The sequence below is a fragment of the Phasianus colchicus genome, chromosome 1 (assembly GCF_987193195.1).
Source record: "Phasianus colchicus chromosome 1, bPhaCol1.hap1.1, whole genome shotgun sequence".
In the NCBI taxonomy this organism is placed as follows: Eukaryota; Metazoa; Chordata; class Aves; order Galliformes; family Phasianidae; genus Phasianus; species Phasianus colchicus.
The window spans coordinates 196,360,621-196,381,520 of NC_143436.1; the positions used below are offsets into that span (position 1 = coordinate 196,360,621).

General features: G+C 44.8%; 2 protein-coding genes across 7 annotated transcripts in view; one reads left to right on the forward strand and one right to left on the reverse strand.

Moving 5' to 3' along the window:
* PPME1 (protein phosphatase methylesterase 1) overlaps positions 1-12,053 on the reverse strand; it is a 28,119-nt gene extending 16,066 nt beyond the window's left edge. For both annotated transcript variants that reach the window (XM_090134232.1, XM_090134233.1), the window contains exons 1-2: positions 11,879-12,053; positions 504-598 (exon numbers count right to left, since the gene is read on the reverse strand). In XM_090134232.1, the coding sequence (XP_089990358.1) occupies positions 504-598; positions 11,879-11,976 (193 nt within the window). In that variant the 5' untranslated portion in view covers positions 11,977-12,053. The remainder of the gene's footprint in view (positions 1-503; positions 599-11,878) is intronic.
* Positions 12,054-12,214: 161 nt separating this feature from the next.
* The window catches only part of C2CD3 (C2 domain containing 3 centriole elongation regulator), a 56,378-nt gene continuing 47,692 nt past the window's right edge, over positions 12,215-20,900 (forward strand). For 4 of the 5 annotated variants that reach the window (XM_090134236.1, XM_090134238.1, XM_090134237.1 and 1 more), the window contains exons 1-7: positions 12,215-12,687; positions 14,858-15,015; positions 16,287-16,447; positions 16,861-17,075; positions 17,496-17,628; positions 19,417-19,545; positions 20,634-20,778. In XM_090134236.1, coding sequence (XP_089990362.1) covers positions 12,288-12,687; positions 14,858-15,015; positions 16,287-16,447; positions 16,861-17,075; positions 17,496-17,628; positions 19,417-19,545; positions 20,634-20,778 — 1,341 coding nt within the window. In that variant the 5' untranslated portion in view covers positions 12,215-12,287. The remainder of the gene's footprint in view (positions 12,688-14,857; positions 15,016-16,286; positions 16,448-16,860; positions 17,076-17,495; positions 17,629-19,416; positions 19,546-20,633; positions 20,779-20,900) is intronic. The other variant, XM_031606113.2, reaches the window with a different exon arrangement.

Below are 20,900 nucleotides of genomic sequence, written 5' to 3' on the forward strand. Positions count from 1 at the left end.
CTCATGACTCCTTATACAGGAACAGAACCTACAAGTTTACTTGCAGAAGGGTCTTTGGAAATCTGTAGGTATTAACTTTCTTTTAGAGCTGAGGCTTATGTATTGTCCTGCTGACACTGAATCTAGAATGTACAGTTTAATGATTTCCAGTTAACTGTCTTAATAAAACTTAACTTAATACAAGTCAATAAACATCAATCCTGATACAGTTTCAACTACATGAACTAAGGAGCTCTTCACCTCCAGAATATCTTACTGGGCAGTTGGAAGTACTTACTGAAATTAGTGATTACTACTGCAAAAGAATCAATCCCATGAACCAGCCCTGCTATGTGTCTTGGAATGCTTTGATTGCTGATCCATACAAAAAGGGGGAGAAAACAAAAAAAAAAAGATGATGAGAAGAAATACATGAAAAGCTGAAGGGAACCACAAAAAACTCAGACATGTGATGCTGCCCCAGTCACTAAAAACAGAAAAGTCTTAATCTGAATAAAAGGATATATCCTTGCCAGTTTCATTTTCCACCACAACGTCCTCCATAGATTCAAAGTACTGGCTCCAAAGCACTGGGGAGAAGTCACGCTTTCTTCCAGGGCTGAAAGAAAAAACAACTCCATAGGTAAGGGGTATTATAATTAGTCTTTTGTTGTAATTGGCATACATTGAAGAGAATATACCAGTGTTACACAACAATTTGGGATTGGAAGCAAGTGATATGCAAGCAAAATTCCCTTAGAATATATGGGATTTTGGAGTCAGTGAGGAAATGTCTTTTTTAATCATGGTTCCTATTGAGGAGATCAGAAGAACGAACATGAAGACTAATGGAGACAGAATGAGAATACTTCATCACAAAGCAATACCAAGAAACCAAGCAATAGCAATTAAGACCACACACACCAACATCAAGGGAAAAGTAAAAAGGAGAAAATATTTCAAGATCCTATCACAGTACCATCTCTCAATTTGCAACAGCTACAGATCACGCCCTCCAGAAGTCAGCAGCAGTCTGACTGCATGAAATGGTCCTTCTCTAGTCCTAATGGGAGCAATATGGTGCTGACATGACTGGGAGAGCAGGAAGTCATCCAAAATATGACTCAGCCCACAAATCATAATTAAAAAAAAAAAGGGAATGTCCTTCTCAGAAGTCACCTTGACACCACAGCTTTGAAATGTAAAGTGTCAGCTATATGCTACAGGATGCTACCAATCTAGCATGGGAGCTAAGAATGAAGCATCTTATTAAAAGTCAAATTAGTACTTGTTGGGAGACTTGGGAACTTGCTGGGAACTTTCCTACAAACCCCCTCTAATCTTAGAAGAAATATCATTCAAAGTCAAATTGTCCTAAAAATGCAGGATCTGTAAAAACCATAGAATGATAGAATGGCCTGGGTTGCAAAGGAGCACAGTGCTCACCCAGTTCCAACCCCCTGCTGTGTGCAGGTCGCCAACCAGCAGCCCAGGCTGCCCAGAGCCACATCCAGCCTGGCCTTGAATGCCTGCAGGGATGGGGCATCCACAGCCTCCTTGGGCAACCTGTTCCACTGCCTCACCACCCTCTGGCTGAAAAACTTCCTCCTCATATCCAACCTAAACCTCCCCTGTCTCACTTTAAAGCCATTCCCCCTTGTCCTATCACCATCCACCCTCACAAACAGCCATTCCCCTCCTGTTTATCCGCTCCCTTCAAGTACAAGAAGGCCACAATGAGGTCTCCCTGCAGCCTTCTCTTCTGCAAGCTGAGAAAAACTTTTTAAATTAAGGACCATAATGACAAGACTCAGATGCTTCCTTGGAAGAATAGGCTTCCAGGCTTCAGTAGACACTTGTTCCCAGGTTAATCACAAAATAACCCAAGTTGGAGGGACCCATAAGGATCACCAAGTCCAATACTATATAATTACAATAACTCATGGCAGTGTGGGTTGTGATCTTAGTTCTCTTCCAACCTTAATGACCTATAACTATAACCCATGACTATGACTTGCAAAGGTGAGATCTGGGGACCAGGGCTACTAAAACAAAGCCTGGGTCTCCCAGTAACACACTTCCAAAACACAAATCACAATCTTTATTCCTCACACACAGAAATTCAACCCCTCTTTATAACCAAGACTAATTTCTGCCACAGTTTGTCGATAAGTACATCACAAAACACAGCAACAAATGATGCCTCAAATTAGCAGCACTTATTTCAGGCTGCACTCAGCACCTTGGGGATGCAACTACCCTTAATTATTGGGTGAAAACAGATGTGTTCTGTGGACATTACACAACCCAGGACTCTCAAAGGTGCCCAGCTGACGAGCCAATTTATTCTTTGCTTCCATCAAAAGGTGCAGCTGTGCCCTCTCCTTGTACCCCCATTACTAAAGAAAGGCTCTGCAATAAGAATTTTCCCAATGACTCAGTTGATGTGAAATCTGTTTCCTCAGCTGAGCGAATATACCCACTTGCTAAGGCTAAAAGAGTAGTGCTTAATTTTGGCAGTGACATAATCAAGCTAGATTCAAGCCTAGTACACAGGATGAGTAACAGTGCACCATTTTAACAGCCTTTTTGCACTGAACCTCTTCTGGGGGAGGCAATCAGCACACAATATGGAAATCAGCCATGGGCGCGGGGGTGAAAAACCTTCACAGAATAAAATCTCTTCTATTGAAGGAAGTTTCCCCTGAATTCTTGGCTTCCTAAAGAAAGAGAAATGAACACACAAAGCAGCTTTTCAGTTTTGCAGAAATAAAACTCCTATTTCCCCATGATATTTCTAGAATAAGTAACATAAAACAACCACCCCCTGAATATTCCAAATTCACTTCTTTGGGTTTGCAGACTTCAGTATTCTTATCAAACTTCAGTTAAATAAGAGATGTCACACACATATATATGTGAACTCAGAAAATCTCTTCTACTGCCTCAGTTTAATCTCCTTCCAAAACAATAACTAATGATAAACTTTATAAGCAAAGAGTTGGCATGAAATGCAGTCAACTCAGATGATTGATACAAGCTTCAAGGTTGGATATTAGAGAAGGATTCTTCTCCCAACAGCAATAATGCACTGGCACAGCTGCCACCAGGGAGGTGGGGGAGTCACTGCCCCTAGAGGTGGTCAGGAACCATGGAGATGTGGCACTGAAGGACATGATCAGTGGGCATGTGGGAACAGACTTGAGGATCTTGGAGTTCTTTTCCAACCTTAATGATTCAGTCATTCTAAGGTACCTGATTTCCAATGGTTTATCATCTAGGACCACAAGAACTGGCATGATGAGAGAAAGTAAAGCTCCATCCATGCCATAACGTGGTACCAAGAGTGCTCTGGAAAGGGTTAAGGAGGGAGCAGGGTATGACATGCCTCCAAATTTTCACTGATGGGATCTCCAGAGGCTGCATCCTCAGCACTGTGCTGCACTAATGGAGGACAGATCCCATTAGTTTGTCACATAAAATTCCAGTCACTTCCAGCCAGATCTAATTCCACAGCACCTGTGACAACAGTTCCACAAGTTAATTAGGCTTTCAGCAAAAAGCAGTACTATGTTTGCTTTTAAGTCCACACTATCAGTGTCTTTGCCTATTCTTCACAATATTAATGACTGTACAAACCCCTATCACATTTTTCCTATTTGGCCACATGCTTTTCCAGCTGAGAGTCTCACTTTTTCCCTTCGCCTGGATGCCACCCCAACCCCCATCACACTCTCTGGACCATTTCTGGTTCTTGCTGGAGATGGAGCAAACAGCCCACAGCTTGGATAATTTCCCATCTCCTGTTTTTCTATAGCAGTTAACAACAACAAGTTTCATCAGCCTTTAGAAATCCCACGTTTCAGTGCAGTCAGACTTCCCTATAGCACATTATTGCTGGTTTAAGGTTTGACTGTCCTCAATAATTTGATGTGATGGGCAGATATCATTATCCAGCTGGCTATGCTCCTTCCAATGTAATCCGTACATCTGGTAAGCAGCAGGAACTCCTTGTAACCTTTCTTTCACTGTGAGATGAGAAAGTTTGCAAGTGTTAGTTCCTAGGTTGAACATGGAGAATTCCTAAAGCAAGTTTCATTTGGCTAACAGCAAAACACCCCCAGGTTTGTAGAGTAACACACAGGATCTCCCTTACACAAAAACAAAGGGTGTCACCTCCATTTCTGAGGGATGAAGAACAAAGCACAAACCTAACAAGGTGAAGTCTCACAGCCGGGAACAAAGAAACTGCATTAACAGGGGCAGATGGTCCTGCAAAGCACCATCTCAGGAAACCTCAGAGATAACCTTCAATCTGGAGCACAGACCATATTATTACTGCACAAGACATGGATGCCAGCATGCCTGGAATAACATACCTAAGGTTGGAATCAATCACTGAGGACAAAATTGAAGAGGATTCCAAGAAATATACAACTAAGATTGGAAAACAGAGCATACAGTAAAAGCCTTATCTGGTTAAACACTATGCCAGGAGTGATGCAGAGCAGAGGACTGGAGAAAGAAGGTAAATCACTTTATTTCAATTACTCTTCAGCACATTTGTTCCCCACCTCTCTGAGATCAGATAACCTGGAAACACTGATATCATTCTCAGGCCTTTTAGGCTGACCTGATGCACGCATCTCCTCTTGGAACTAGCAGGCCTTCCAGTTACCAGGAACACCAGTACAGTTGCCGTATGTAGGAGCACAAAATCACAGAATCATTAAGGTTGGGAAAGACCTCTCAGATCCCCAAGCCCAATCCCAACCCACCCCACTGTGTCCGCTGACCACATCTTTAGTGCCACATCCCCACAGTTCTTGAACACTTCCAGAGATGGCAACCCCAGCACCTCCCTGGGCAGCCTGTGCTACTGCATCACTGCTCCTTCTGATTTGTCTGGGTTAAACCTGAGCAAGGTATAAAAACAAAACAGAGAAAACAAGGGCAGAAACAAGAGATTTGTTACCTCCAGCACCATGTGAGGCAGCCCAAGCCCAGTGCAAGGTCTACTGTTAAGCTTCTGTCAGGTCAATTGACCATCTCCTGCTAAAATGTTGATGCAGAAGGCAGTCAGGTGCTGACAGAAAGACAGATCCATGAAGAACAACTCACAGGTTGTAGGAGCAACCCATGAAATCAGAGCCAAGCTGTTCCCTGGGACCATGTCACTCCACTTCTTGTCATATTGCTTGATTTAGCGTTATCAGCAAATGCTTCAAATTCAGTTTAATAGGAGTTAACAGCTCCAGAGGAAGTGTTAGGAGTTGTGGGTCAGGTATATGAAATATCTGGGAACAATACAGACCAAAATTCTTATGTTTGTAGGAAGGCAAGAGAACCTGCGAGTTGAGAATTACTGTCACCTTTGATGTAACTACGTGCAGATTGCAATTTAAACAAAGTTCGTGCCTCCAATCCACACTGATGGAAAACACGAGGGACCTTCAATTTACTACTGAACCCTACAAAGAGCAAGAATAACAGCATTGTTTTCCCATGAGACAGCTGGTGAATGTGTCTGAAGTACACAAAGCAGCAAAGAGCTATGAGAAACTGACTGTGATTTTGTTGTTTCTTGGAATTAATGCCTTCCATCCATTATTTAGAGCTGCTTTTTTAGTGGTGCATCAACGCAAGCAAAACTAGAAGTAAGCCCAAGTAAAAAGCAGCTGTGATTTTGCCCCTTGATGTTGCAGAAGCGTTTTGTCGACCAAATATTTAAGTTGATGGAATTAATTACTGCTTTTTGAAGTATCCAGCAGACCAAAACAGAAATGGATCCATCACAATGAATTCTGAAACTCAAAGCCAGCTGCTATGTGAAGCTGGAGTTACAAAAGAACTTCTGGGCTCTCTCTACAGCTCATTTCATCCTATTATGCTGTTTGTCCCCTTCACTGCATACTGAAAACAGATCCAAAAAGCAAGCCATCCCAGAGCAACTGGATGCCAAATATTACACCAAATTTCTCACCTATTTGAGTTGGGTTTTGCCTTCAGCTATTTCAAAAATAAATGTAAAAAAAAAAAAAAAACCAACTTGTATCAAGCAGAGAGAACCATTTTTAGAGATTCCTTTTCCTTAGAGATCATTTACAACTATGAAGGCAGCTAAAGAACATCACATGCACGGATCACGATCTATAATCCTTGCATTGTACTTAAAACCTGACCAAAGGAAATCAAATATAATCTATTTAAGAATTGCCATGGCTGACAAGAAGTATTTTAAATAAACTAATTAAATTGGCAAGAACAGTATGTAATGTGGAGGCAGAAAGCCTCAGCTTTCGAAGTCAATTCTTTGAAAGGGGAGATAACAGCAGGACAAGGGGAAATGGTTTGAAGTTGAAGGAGGGAAGATTGAGGTTGGATGTCAGGGGGAAGTTTTTGACAGAGAGTGGTGAGGTGCTGGAACAGCTGCCCAGAGAGGCTGTGGATGCCCCGTCCATCCCTGGAGGTGCTCAAGGCCAGGTTGGATGGGGCCCTGGGCAGCCTGGGCTGCTCTGAAATGTGGAGGTTGGTGGCCCTGCCTGTGGTGGGGGGTTGGAGCTTCATGATCCTTAAGGTCCCTTCCAACTGGGGTCATTCTATGATTCTATGACAAGCTTACATTTGCTCCATTATGTAGGCACTTAAAAATGAACTTCAGGTTCTTCTTGCTGGTTTTTATGCACCACTCAGGCCAAAGAGATGCAGACAAATTCAGGTTTGGATAACACAGTTTTGTTCAGTTGAGCAATATCGTCAGAGAGCACTTAAACACACAGGCAGGAAAGCACAGTGCCAGCAGGAAGGGTATTGCTGGAAGAGCACACACGTGTCTGCAGATGAGTAGGCTGCAATTCAGAGGACAGAGGTAGCAGAAATCAATGCAGTGTGTTGTGAAATCCTACAGAATCCCAGCATACATCTTGTACTACCACAGAAGCTCATCAAAACCACACTGCAGCAGCCATTTTAACCACGCAGTCCTGTGTTTTTGCTTCAATATTTATATCAGTGTTCTATGCTAATCAAGGATTCAATATCCCTGCTGCTTCACTGCTCTGATTTGCATTTCTCCATGCATTGCTTTGCTGATATACTGCCAGAGATGGGGAGGAACCCACAGATGCACACACAGCTGAGATGCATAGAGCAGAGCTGAGCTCAGCCCCAGGGACAAGCACAGCCACTTTTGGCCACCTCAACTGCTTGAATGAGACTTTTCAGTAAAGAAACACAAGGAAGTGATCATACTGGAATATGACAAGAAGATATAAATCTGTTCTCACCTATTTGGATGCAGTAATGGGTGATATTTTATTACAAGCAAAGCATTCATAGAATGACAGAATGGACTGGGTTGAAAAGGTCCACAATAATCATCTAATTTCAACCCCCTGCTATATGCAGGGTTGCCAACCAGCAGACCAGGCTGCCCAGAGCCACATCCAGCCTGGCCTTGAATGCCTGCAGGGATGGGGCATCCACAACATTAAACTTTTTGACAGAAAAGATGTAAGAAGGTATGTGGGCTGAGAATTCCTCTGTACTTGAGACAAAGGCTTCCTCACCAAGCTGATAACTGGAAACAGTCTTTGAAGGAAGCATCCTACCCTTGCAACTTGCCTTTATGCCAAGGATGGCTGATGCCTGAGAAACCTCAGTGCTCCATTCAGGTCTTTTTTCCTACTTGCAGTCTCACTTACTGCACTCTCTTCTTTCAAGCACCCCATGCAGTCACATGAGCACGGCCTGCCTGGCTGATGAAAAAGATAGAATTAATACAAAATATAAAATGTACCCAACATTCCAATGAGAGGAACAGTGCACAAAAAGCAAAGCATTTATCTGTAGAACAACCAGCTTGCTGGTGCTGCTGGATATTGAGTTTAAACACATTCTAATTAACGGCCCTGCTTTCAAGTTAAGAAATTCATCAGTGCCCAGAAACAAAATAGATTTACAAATAAAAGATGATAGCAGAGCAAACAAATCTCTCTCTAATTTTAATTACTTTTGTTCTCTATAAGAGTTTGATTTTTAAAGGATCACTTCAGTAGAGCCTTCTTGATTTGCCACTGCTGAAAGTCACACACTTGTCAAAGAATAGCTGATCACATCCTCCTTTGGTAGCTAAACCTCATCTTTTCACACAGAGTGGTGAGGCAGTGGAACAGGTTGCCCAAGGAGGCTGTGGATGTCCCATCCCTGCAGGCATTCAAGGCCAGGCTGGATGTGGCTCTGGGCAGCCTGGTCTGCTGGTTGGCAACCCTGCACATAGCAGGGGGTTGGAACTGGATGAGCATTGTGCTCCTTTGCAACCCAGGCCATTCTATCATTCTATGATTCTACAAAAACGACCTGAGTAGAGCCATTAAAAACCAAAAAACAATTCACTGAGATGTGCTTTTGTGGATGGTAACTTCATTCCTATACATGAAATAATCCTTCCAGTCCACAGGTGTGTGAAAAGAGTCCAATGAAATCCCATTTCCAGTTTTGGGCACTGCTGTCCAAAACCAACCATAACATAGGATGAGATCCACAGGAAGGATCAGAGAGGAGTGGAGAAGAAAAGGTGACAGGAGACAAAGCGATGAGCCCACAGAGCAACCAGGGCTGTGTGACCAAAGTTTGACTATAAACTGCACCCAGTTGCTACTGAGGGAAGGATATGTGAAGTTTTGATCCCCACCCACAACAGCAGACTTTATATCAGCACCTTCTGAAAGATTTTGAAGGGAAAAAAGAAAAGACTGACAGCATTATAAAACAACAGAAAACCAACATCCCTTCATGGTTGTCGCTTCCCTCTCTGACATGAAGTATTCAAAAACCTTCCAAAGATTGAAAAGATAGGAGGCATTACATATCTTACAGCATTGTGAACAAGAAGCACTCTGCCAACACAAACATTACCCAACTGCAGAAATACTCCACAGACACCCATCATAAAATCAATTAAAATCAACCTTGCAGATGCTGTATTGAAACGTATTTGTTTATCCATCAAGGATAAGAGAAGCAAGAAGTATCACAGGCACTGGAATCTACAGCTCATTAAGTTTGGGCAGCCTTTAATTTTATTATTTTCCTAATGAAAATTATCATGAGAGTGGATGTCCAGCAACAACACTGACATGGGAAATGCATCCCACAGCACAGCAGCCTTTTGCAGCCAATCCCCAGCAGACCACACTGCCTCCATCACCCATCTGATTCCAGCAGAACACAGCTCACCTGATGCTGCAGGAAATTGAGTTCTGCCTTTTATCACTACCATGGGGACATCTGCCATGAGCCAACACCAGCAGCAACACCAACTGCAAACTCATTTTCCTTCCCCTGGACCTGAACACCAACGTTGGAAGTCTTTATGTTTATTAGTGAGCTATGAAGACTTAATTAAACAGGGGATTTGTTTACAGTGCCATCATGTGTGCACTGCTTTATGGAAAGAATTAGCTTGCTGACAAAGTTTACAGTCCACAAAACTGCTCTAAAATACATTGAAACTTGGTTAGTCCCATTTTAAGTGGCATAATTAAATAGCTAGCATTAAATCTAGTTTTATATATACCACATATAACATTCTACACACTCCTGTTTAATCCCAGGACTCTCACAACAGAATGGAGTGAACTCATGCTTTACAACACAATATTCAGGACTGTTTCTTTTTAATTAATCCCTAAATACCACTTTTTTGATTAGCCTCAAAGCCACGCCATTACTTACATATGGAGCTTAGCTTTAACATAATCCACATTAAAAGGAAAAAATATATTTCATGGAGATTTGTTAGAATTAGTTCAGATTCTAACTAAATCAATTGCACTGTATCTATTTAAATATACTATTAAGAATGTAATATAAAAGAAGTATTTTGAAACTACGTTTTAAAGGAGAGAACTACCTGTCATTTAGATGCCTTTCACATCCATAAACACCCAAACATTTTATCTCAGTCTTTTACAGCTGTCGTTTTCATTATTTCTCTCAGTTATCTGATTTCATGCATCAAGGCAAAGGAGATCTCCTGTAGGAATTGTAGGATATTTTTAACCTCCAAATGGAGCACTCGATGCCATCAGGAGCTGTGCAGCACACATCTGGCCCCTGCAAACTCTCACACGGAGGGCAGCATCCCTCAAAGGGGCAGCCTGTGGTCTTGTCACAGCCCAGACCTCTGTATGGAAATTCAGACACCACTTAAAAACCATTTTTTTCAGGTTTAATCAACTGCTCCTGTTTCTGTTATTCTACTCAAATCTATGCTCTCCTGCCTTTTGCATGGGGCTGACAGACAGCAGCCTGAGCCCACGTCCTCGTGACTAACACCAGCTTCCTTCACTCTACAAAGCACCCTGCATTCCTTCTACCATAGCCAGCCACTTGCTAAGAGTACAAGCTTCTCCCTCACACCTTTGGAGATGAAGTTATTGGTATTCTTCAATGCTCTCCTATTTGCAGCCCACTTTATCCCTCTGACTCCTCACTAAAGAACAAAGCTTTTGCTCAAGTCGTTCGCGTCCAGTCAGTCCTTGTTAGTTCCCATCCACACAGCTTAATTCCAGTCCATCTTCTCTCATGCTTCCAAAAGATGTTCTCACTCTTGTGTAAGAGATTTGATATCCCTTTATCCTGGGTTGTACTGTACTGGCCTATCCCAGATGAAATGCTGCCATCGCTCGAAGAACAGCCTTAATCTCTTGGCAGAGTTCACCTTAGCTTATAGCTTCATATAACCTTCTGAGATAAATAACATTTAAATAACATTTCAAAGCACCTCTCCCCCTCAGCCATGATTTCACTGACTTTAAGGTGTCACCATGATATACGTACTACAACACACAGAGTCTCCCTTCAAACTAAAGGACTCAGAAGAATGCCACTGAGGGGCAACAGGACGTCCCAAGACACTAATTCTAACTGAATCACAGAAACATAAAATAGCCTGGGATGGAAGAGAACTTGAAGCTCTCCCCCAGCCCCAACCCCTGCTGTGGGCTGGTTGTTCCTCACCAGCTTAGGCTGCGCACAGTCTCATCCATGGCCTTGGGTACCTCCAGGGATGGGACACCCACAGTTCTAGACAGCAGTGTTAGGGCTTTGCTGCCTTCTGAATAAAGAATTTCCTCCTTATATCTAATCTAAATCTCCCCCGTTGTTTCAGCTTGACTGCCCTGCTGCTTTATCCCTGACACTCACTGGATATGGGGATAAAACAGTCTGAGAAAACTTTCTTTGTATCTGTCTCCTGAGAAAAGAGCTGAATTCCAGGCAAGGGACAATGGTTTTAATCACAAAAAGGGGACATTTAGATTAGATGTAAGCAGGAAATTCTTTCCTCAGAGGGTGGTGCAGCCCTGGCATTGCTGCCCAAAGCTGTGGGTGCCCATCCCTGCCAATACCCAAGGCCACAGATGGGTTTGCAGGCAACTGGGCAATGGGAGATGTCCCTGCCCATGGAGAGGTTGGAGCTGGGGGGGGGGGGGGGGGGGGGGCTGTGAGGGCTCTTCTAACCCAACCATTCCCTGATTCTATATTTTCTATACCATTCATGGAGGCTCACCACATAACTCACCACCTCAACAGGGCCACCACCCCACACAGAAAGGCCCTCACACCCCAACCCCCATCCCCACCAGCCGCCACATTCCTCCCTCCCACTCTCACCTCCCCCAGGCACAAAGCCCCCCCAGAAATCCCCTTCTCCTGCAACCCTCCTACAATACACCCCCCCCCCCCAAACACCCCATAGAACACCTCTCAGCTCCAGTCAGCACAGAGAACCCCCCGAAACCCCCCTCCCCCCTTTCCCACAAGCACCCAACCCTCCCTAATGACGAAGGCCTCACCCTCTCCCCTCAGACCCCCACCGCCCCCCTCCCTCACCTACCCCATGCGCATCTTGGAGCCGGACTGACCACCACCACCAGGCAAAGGAGGCCTCGTCGGAAGCCGACCCAGGTGCAGCTGCTTCTCCAGAGCCGACATAACGATGAATACGACGCAAAGCTCCGCACCGGCCCTCACCGAACGCCCGGGCCACCACCAACCCCGCTCCGCTCCGCTCCGCCCCACAGGAAGCGCCTCTCTCCACACAGCGCCGCCGCGCGGCACCACGGGAAGGGAGGCGCCCCGAGGCTTTTTGGGAAACGTAGTCCGGACCTCAATGGGATTCAATGAGAGCGCGGTGCATGATGGGAGTTGTAGTCCCGGAAGTGCAGTGAAGGCGGGAGATGCTCCCGCCGGGGCGGCTGTTGCCGGGCAGCGGCGCGGCCTGAGGGAAGCGCTGAGGTGAAACCATGCAGCAGAGGAGGCCGCGGGCCCCGGCCGCAGCCCCGGGGGTCAACAGGCGGCGTCGAGGTGCGGGGTTAGGGGAGGGGGAAGGCTGGCAGAGCGCTGCAGCCCCGTTCTGTTCTCTGACATCGCTCCGTTCCGCAGGTCCCGGTGACATCCCCGCGTCCACCAGCCTGCCGCCGCTAGTAGAGGGCCCTCCGCGCTGCGTCCTCCGCTGCACCGTCGGCAGGATCGTGTGGACGGCCTCCAAAGCGCCCTCCGCCGCCGTCCTCGTCCGCCTGAGGTGGTGGGGTGAGACCTCAGACGGTACCGTGTTCCACCCCACCTCAAAGCCGGGACAGGCGGCGGGCAGCAGCCGGTACGCCGTGCGGTGCGGGCCTCGGCAGCTCGCGGCCTACCTCACAGGTGAGAACGGGCAATAGGGCTTCTCCATCCACAGCTATCCGCGGTCCTGCCTTCGTTTAACAGATTGCCCCGTCCCTAGAGGTGTTCAAGGCCAGGTTGGATGGGGCCCTGAGCAGCCTGGGCTGCTATGAAACGTGGAGATTGGTGGCCCTGCGTGTGGTGGGGGGTTGGAGCTTCATGATCCTTGAGGTCCCTTCCAACCCGGGCCATTCTGTGATTCTGTGTGATTCTGTGCTCTCTGGTGACAGCAACAGGGCCTGAGGGAACGGCATGGAGCTGTGACAGGAGAGGATTTGGGAAAGGCTCTATCCATAAAATGGACTCCCCAGGATAGTGGTACAGCCCTGAGCTGCAAGAGCTCAGGGAGTGTTGGGACACTGCTCTGAGCTATAGGGTTTGGGTTTGAGTGGTGCTGTGTGGAGCTGGGGGTTGGACTCAATGATTCTTGTGGGTTCTTCCCAGCTTGGGATGGTCTGTGGTTTGAGCAGTGGGCCTGGGAGAACCTCATGAGGTTCAGCAAAGCCAAGTGCATGATCTGAACCTGGGTGAAAGCAACCTCCAGCATCAATGCAAGCTGGGGAAGAGAAGAAGTGCGGCCTTGCCATAAAGGACCTGAGGGTACTGGTGAATAGCAAGCTGGACATCACAGAATCACACAGAATGGGCCGGGTTTGAAGGGACCTCAAGGATCATGAAGCTCCAACCCCCCCACCACAGGCAGGGCCACCAACCTCCACATTTCAGAGCAGCCCAGGCTGCCCAGGGCCCCATCCAACCTGGCCTTGAACACCTCCAGGGATGGACGGGGCATCCACAGCCTCTCTGGGCAGCTGTTCCAGCACCTCACCACTCTCTCTGTCAAAAACTTCCCCCTGACATCCAACCTCAGTCTTCCCTCATTCAACTTCAAACCATTTCCCCTGCTGTTATTTCCCCTTTCCAAGAGCTGACTCCCCTCCTGTTTGTAGGCTCCCTTTAGGTCCTGGAAGGCTGCAATGAGATCATCCCGCAGCCTTCTCTTCTCCAGGCTGAACAAGCCCAACTCCCTCAGCCTGTCTTTGTAGGGGAGGTGCTGCAGCCCCCTGATCATCTTTGTGGCTCCTCTGGACCCTGTCCAACAGCTCCCTGTCTTTCTTGTACTGGGGGCTCCAGACCTGGACACAGTACTGCAGATGGGGCCTCACGAGGGCAGAGTAGAGAGGGACAATCACCTCCCTGTCCTGACATGAGCCAGCAATGTGCCCTTGCATCCCAGGAAGGTAATGCTATCCTAGGCTGCATCCAAAGCAGCATGGCCAGCAGGTTGAGGGAGGTGATCCTGCTCCTCTGCTCTGTGCTGTGAGGCCTCACCTGGAGCACTGCGTCCAGATGTGGAGTCCTCACTGCAGGAGAGACGTGGAGCTGTTGGAGAGCATCCAGAAGAGGGCCACAAAAATGATGCCGGGGATGAAACAGCTCTCCTATGAGGACAGGCTGAGAGCTGGGGCTGTGCAGATGGAGAAGAGAAGGGAAGGCTGCGAGGTGAGCTGAGAGCAGCCTGTCAGTATCTAAAGGGGAGCTACAGGAAAGAAGGGAACAGGCTCTTTAGTGGAATCCTTTGCAATAGGACAAGGAGAAATGGTTTCAAACTAAGAGAGAAAAGCTTTAGATTGGATATAATGAAAAAATTGTTTACGCTAAGGGTAGTGAAGTGCTGGCAGAAGTTGCTCACAAACACCCAAGATCAGGCTGCACAGAGCTCTGAGCACCTTATGGAGCTGTGGGTGACCCTGCTTATTGCAGGGGCGTGGGACCAGATCGCCTTTAAAGATCTTTTCCAACTCAAATGGTTCTATGATCCTTGGGTCCCTTCCAATTTGGGATGTTCTCTGGTTCTATAATTCCATTTGCACAGGAAGCTTGATGTCTAGAGGATGTCCTCAGCCCAGCAGGGCTCTGAGATGTTCTAGAACCGTGGAGATGTAGCACATGGGGATATGGTCATTGGGCATGTTGGGGATGGTTTTCAGTTGGACTTGGGGGTCTTAGAGGTCTTTTCCAACCTTAATGATTCAACTCCTCATCTCACATCATGATACAGCTTTATTTTAACCTCCAGACAAGTTTCAACTGTGTTTAACTGCAACCTTGTTGTGTCACACTGAAATGTAGCTGTTCCTAATTATTGCAGATATGGGCATGCTTGTCCTGGAGGTCCTGACCAAACCTGACCGTCTTCCAGTTGGCAGAGTGCAGATCAGTGAATTGTCCCAGCTCTCTCCCAGCCATCCCATCAGTGGGTTTTTCACCATAGTTTCACCAACAGCTGATAAACTGGGAGAGCTACAGGTATTCCTTATGGCTTAGCTCTTTATTGTTGCATATGAAGCTGTAATGCAGTATAATGTGAGGATCCAGTTGTGCTGTGTCCTACAGACCTTTCTCTCATCTCAGGGTGTTTACAGATTGAGGTAAGAAGTCTAGATAGAAAATAGGGAAATCCAGGGATGTTCTTATCACATTATCATCCATTTTGTAGATGGATTCTGAAGATCTGGTGTAGCATTTTCATGCAATTATGGTTCATTTAAGTTTTCTTCACTAAAGTATGTCCTTCAAATTAAAAAACAAAGCCTCCTCTTTTGCTTCTGAATGCACAAAAATAGAACTACATTTTCATAGTCTTGTTTACAGTGCTTGAGAAAAATATCCAAAATCAAAACGAAGAAAAGATTGAATTTCTCAGGAGAGAAATCAAAGCTCTCAGAGAAGAAAAAAACTCAGCTGCAGCGTCATGTCCTACACTGACTTTGTTGCTGAACAACATACAAAACAAGTGCAGATTCTGATTACTAATGGTGTTGGCAGTGTCTCCTTTAGAAGAATAAGTGGCGCTGGTAGTTTAAGTCGAGTAAGACTCCACAGTGAGTTTTAACAGTGATTTTAGAAGTGGATACTCCATTCTGATTTTTCTTCACAGCCTTCCTGGGCTGACATTGCAGAGTATTTTGAAATCCAGGGAGAAGGGGCTGTTCTGTGCTGCACCCCTGGGGCTTTGTTTTTGCTGAAAGATAAGCAGTTGCAATTTGGAAACATGGAATGTGAAATTAATAGTTTGAAATCATAGAATCATAGAATGGTCTGGGTTGGAAGGAACTTCAAGGATCATGAAGCTCCAACCTCCCACCACAAGCAGGGCCACCAACCTCCACATTTCATAGCAGCCCAGGCTGCCCAGGGCCCCATCCAACCTGGCATTGAACACCTCCAGGGATGGACGGGGCATCCACAGCCTCTCTGGGCAGCTGTTCCAGCACCTCACCACTCTCACAGCAAACAACTTCCCCCTCACATCCAACTGAAATCTGCCCTCCCTCAACTTCAAACCATTTCCCCTTGTCCTGCTGTTATCTCCCCTTTCCAAGAGTCGACTCCCCTCCTGTTTGTAGGCTCCCTTTAGGATATTAAGGTGTTACGTGTCTGATTGATATAAACATCACTTGCTATTATAAAAAAAATAGTGAGAGCTTTCTGTAGTATGAAAAGTAAAGTTAGATAGAGCACATGCAGCACTTCACTAAGAAAGGGACCAAATTCTGCTTTTTCATTGTATTTTTCAGGTTTCACTTGTTCTTGAACCTCTATCAGACACATACAAAAACAGCAGCTCTGTCCCAACCACAGATGCAAGTTCAGATATGGCTCCTGCTCCATCTCAGCGAGTGCAGGTCACTGCTCCTGGCCAAGAGGCTGTTAACAAAAGCAGGGTCACAACTCCCAGGTATCTTTTCTTCACCTTGGCAAAATTCTGGCTCATTTAGCATTTCACACCTTTTTAATACAGTTGTGAATCGTGGACTGCTTGCTTTTTTTTGGCTGTGCATATTATCAACTCCAGAAGGTTCAGTGTTTAAGAGCTTGAAGGGTCTGTTTCTCATATGCAACAAAATTGCATTGTACATTAATGCAATTCATGCCATGCTAGTTGACATTAGAGATGCCACAAGTCTCTTTTTTACAGCTTTAGTCAGTCTGTCTGATGGTAGGAGATGAGGAGTTGGTACATTAAGATGTGTCATTTCATTTTGGAAACGTGTATAGAAAGGAAGCAGCTGCAATGCTAGAGAGAATTTGAAGAGGTTTGAATCCCTTTGCTGAACCACTTCAGTTGTTACTCAGAGTTTTGTTTTGCAGTTGGGAAAAGGACCATTTGTTCTTTCAAGAGGACTCTGAAAACATAAAGGATGTTTCCCACCACCACCTCATTTTACCAGATGAACATTTGAAAGTGAATCCTTCGAGTCAGCAGTCGGTGTCGTTTCCCAGCAGTGCTGATCCTGAAGCTCCCCTTAGAACAAACACACACGTGTTCTCTTTGCACAACCCAACTACAAAAGACCTGCTTTCAGGTTGGTATGCAGTTAGCATCATATTTTAGGTATCAGAGAAAAGAGACAAGTAGGACACATTTCCATTTTCTCTCTATAGATTAATATTTACTGAAAAGACTTTAAATGAGACTGCTGCTGAGGCATGCTAAGATGACAAGCTACTTTTAGTCTTGCTACCATATCTTAATAACAGCCTTCTTATGCCTGACTGGGTGTGTGTAAATGAGTTCTTTGTACTACTGAGAGTGGGAAACTGATAGAGGATTGCTGGCATTCCTGGCAGCGCTATCATTGTAATAATGTACAGCATGCACTTAATCTCTAATGTGTCAAGATCTCCTTATAATAGTGTAAAATAGAAGTTTTATGACTGTAGCCAGCATGTTTTGATTTTAAATTGTATTTGAATACTGAGAGTTAATTCTGCTTATTTCCTAGCTCTTTTGGATCAGGGCAATAAACTCCGTGATGCCATGGTTGCTTCTGCGATGAAGTCTAGCCCAGACATGGAGATTGAACTGAATGAAGTGCCTCCTTTTGTAAAGCCAGATGGTTTCAGAGCAGCAGCAAAGTAAGCTCAGAAAGGAAGAAGTGAGATTTAGTTTCAAATCATAGATTTTAGAGTCGGAGGAATCCCAGGCATTTATACAGACTGGAAGGAGCAGTCCTAAGAAAAGGACCTGGGAGTCCTGGTGGGTGAAAAACTCAACATGAGCCAGCAGTGTAGTCTTGTAGCTCGGAAAGCAAATGATATCCTGGGCTCCATTAGAAGAGGGGTGGCCAGCAGGGACAGGGAGGGGATTGTCCCTTTGTGCTCTGCTCTTGTGAGGCCCCATCTGCAGTGCTGTGTCCAGGTCTGGTGCTCTCAGTACAGTAAAGACAGAGGGCTGTTGGAGAGGGTCCAGAGGTGGCCACAAACATGATCAGAGGGCTGCAGCACCTCCACTACAAAGACAGGCTGAGGAATGGTTCTATGATTTTGAGGCCTTATCAGGAAAACTTGAAATACTGCGATTCATGTGGTGTATTTTAGGATTCTCAGTCAAATGGGAAATAGATTTCTCTTTGTGAATAAAGACCTCCATTTTGTAGATTGATCTGATCTTTGATTTAAATGACCAATTCTAATTCTGTTCAGAGCCATTTTTGTGTGTAGTACAGAACTATTTGATAGTGGAATTTCAAATTTTGGTGAGGTGTAGAAGGGGCATGGCAGACTGATGTTACTTGATCCCAGATAAAAGGCTTTCAAAGCAAAATAAGTAATCAGTGACATAAAGTGAGTACTTCTGCATATTCTAGTTTGCATCCCTTGCTGACAAAGTACAACAAAAACTTGTGTCTATAGCTATGTTCTCAGAATTACTAGTCATTATGGTTTTCCATCTGATTTTCACTAGCAGGTTGGTAAAAATGAGCGTGCCTTTTCATCTTCCAGCTCCAGTATCTCATTTTGTTGTAGACTTAATACATTTTCTCCATTCAGTGAAAGTGGGATTTGGAAGTAGGAAGACAAATGCACATTTTTGCAAGGGGAACTTTAAGTTCTTGTTTTTGGAATGAGATGAACGATTGCTTTTTGTTCCACTATAAACCATAAAACGCAGTCATCATCTTTGGTAGTCAGTGTTGCTGTTTCTAATTCAGTTAGAATTGTTTGTATGTAAACTGTAGTGATATTGTGTTCACATTTAAAAAAACAAAAAAACATTTTAATGTTAATGTTTTGTTTATTTAAGTAAAGAAATACAGTGGAAATGAAAATATAGAGTATGTTTCTCTCCACTTTATTGTGTTTTTCATATTGCCTTTTCTTCCCTAGATTGGGCACTGCATTAAAAGTCATTTTGGAAAAGATCACTAACATATACAAATCATTGCTGGTTCTCATTTAATCTTTTGAAGCACAAATGTGCAGGTGTGCTTTCTCTGTGATGAATGAATTGATCAGAAAGGTTACATGAGCTTACATCCACTGTGCCTTAAAGAACTCACTGGCTGGGAGATCAGTCCCATTGCTTTTGCTCAAACTGTTCCAATTTGTTTAAAAGTAGATGATTTTTTTAACTCTCCAGGACAATCTCATTGATCATCATTCATAAACATCTTTACTTGACCTTCTCAAGTCCTCTCTCTTGCTTGAGCAATTGGGCCATCCTGCCACTCTGCAAAGGATAAGAGCTGTGGATGAGCAATGTGCCTTGCAGCAGACTGCAGGGCTGCAGAAAGGTTTTGTGTACCTGGAGGTTAGGCTGCAAATCAGTGAAGGCTGTACATGACCTCACATTTTTACGCTTTATGTGACTGAAATCTTCAGCATGCCAGAAAAGCTTAATACCTTTATTTTTCCTTTGTTCAGGAGCCCAAAAGGCTTGAACTCAAGTTCTATGCCTGCTCATGAGGACCCCCATCTCTTTACATCTGAAGTCACAGGTCAGCAATTAGACCTCAATTCGGAGGAGAGAGCAATACAGTTACTTTTGGGCAGGTGAGTGATTACTGAGTGTCACTGCAAATATTGTCCTTATCACAGAATCATAGAATGGTCTGGGTTGGAAGGGACCTCAAGGATCATGAAGCTCCAACCCCCCACCACACCCAGGGCCACCAACCTCCACATTTCATAGCAGCCCAGGCTGCCCAGGGCCCCATCCTTGAACACCTCCAGGGATGGACGGGGAATCCACAGCCTCTCTGGGCAGCTGTTCCAGCACCTCACCACTTTCTCTCTAAAGAACTTCCCCCTGACATCTAACCTCAACCTGCCCTCCTTCAACTTCAAACCATTTCCCCTTATCCTGCTGTTATTTACCCTTTCCAAGAGTTGAAAGGGCAAATAATATTTGCCCACTTTATACTGAAAAATGCTTTTTGACCTTTCATGTTTTCCATATTTCTGGAAATGTGAATAATGAGAGTTAGTGGTGACAGGAGGTGCTTCATGTGTCTGCTTGCACAACTAATATATGACAACCTGCATGGTTCCAAGTCATTTGGCCTGAAGTTGTTATCAGAAAGTTAGACCCCAATATTTCAAAAGATTAAGTTATTTAATCATAGAATGATAGAATGGCCTGGGTTGCAAAGGACCACAATGCTCATCCAGTTCCTAACCCCTGCTGTGTGCAGGGTCACCAACCAGGCTGCCCAGACCCACATCCAGCCTGGCCTTGAATGCCTCCAAGGATGAGGCATCCAATAATAGTAGTAATACTTGTAGCTGTTGTGTCCTAAAATATTGAGATATACATAAAACAGATACATTGTTTCTGTGAAGAGCTTGCTGTCTGTAAATTAAAAAGAGAGAACCTGTAGTTAATTTTAATCATTCTCCAAATATTAAGTTGGTCTTTCTCTCATTTTGTGAAGAGTAGCGAGAGTTTAACTGATGCTTAACTCTCTTCCAATCAGGACTATGCAGTGCAAGGACTGTCAGGTGGGCACAGTAAGCTGTATGCAGAGACAATTTAGCATAAAATCAGTGTAGAATAGGAAGTGTTGTCAGAATTCGTATGAAATTGACTGCAGAAATTGCATCACAACACTAAGTCATGTTTCTTTCTCTTGTGTCCACAGTGCTGATTTATCTCCTGTGCATTTCTGGGATCAGCCAGGTTCCCTTCTGGATTCTCTCTCTATTGGGAGTGAGGTGTATGACAGTGAACTCAATGATCCCCACTATGACCAGAGCCTGCTAGAAAGTCTTTTTTACACCACACCTGTAAGTGGAGAGCAGAAGGAAAGTGCTTAAAGTGGAATAAAAAAGCTATAGATTTCAGAATTAGTAAAGGCTTAATAAAGATTAAGTATCCTGTAGAAGCTTGTGAGAACATTGCTTGACAT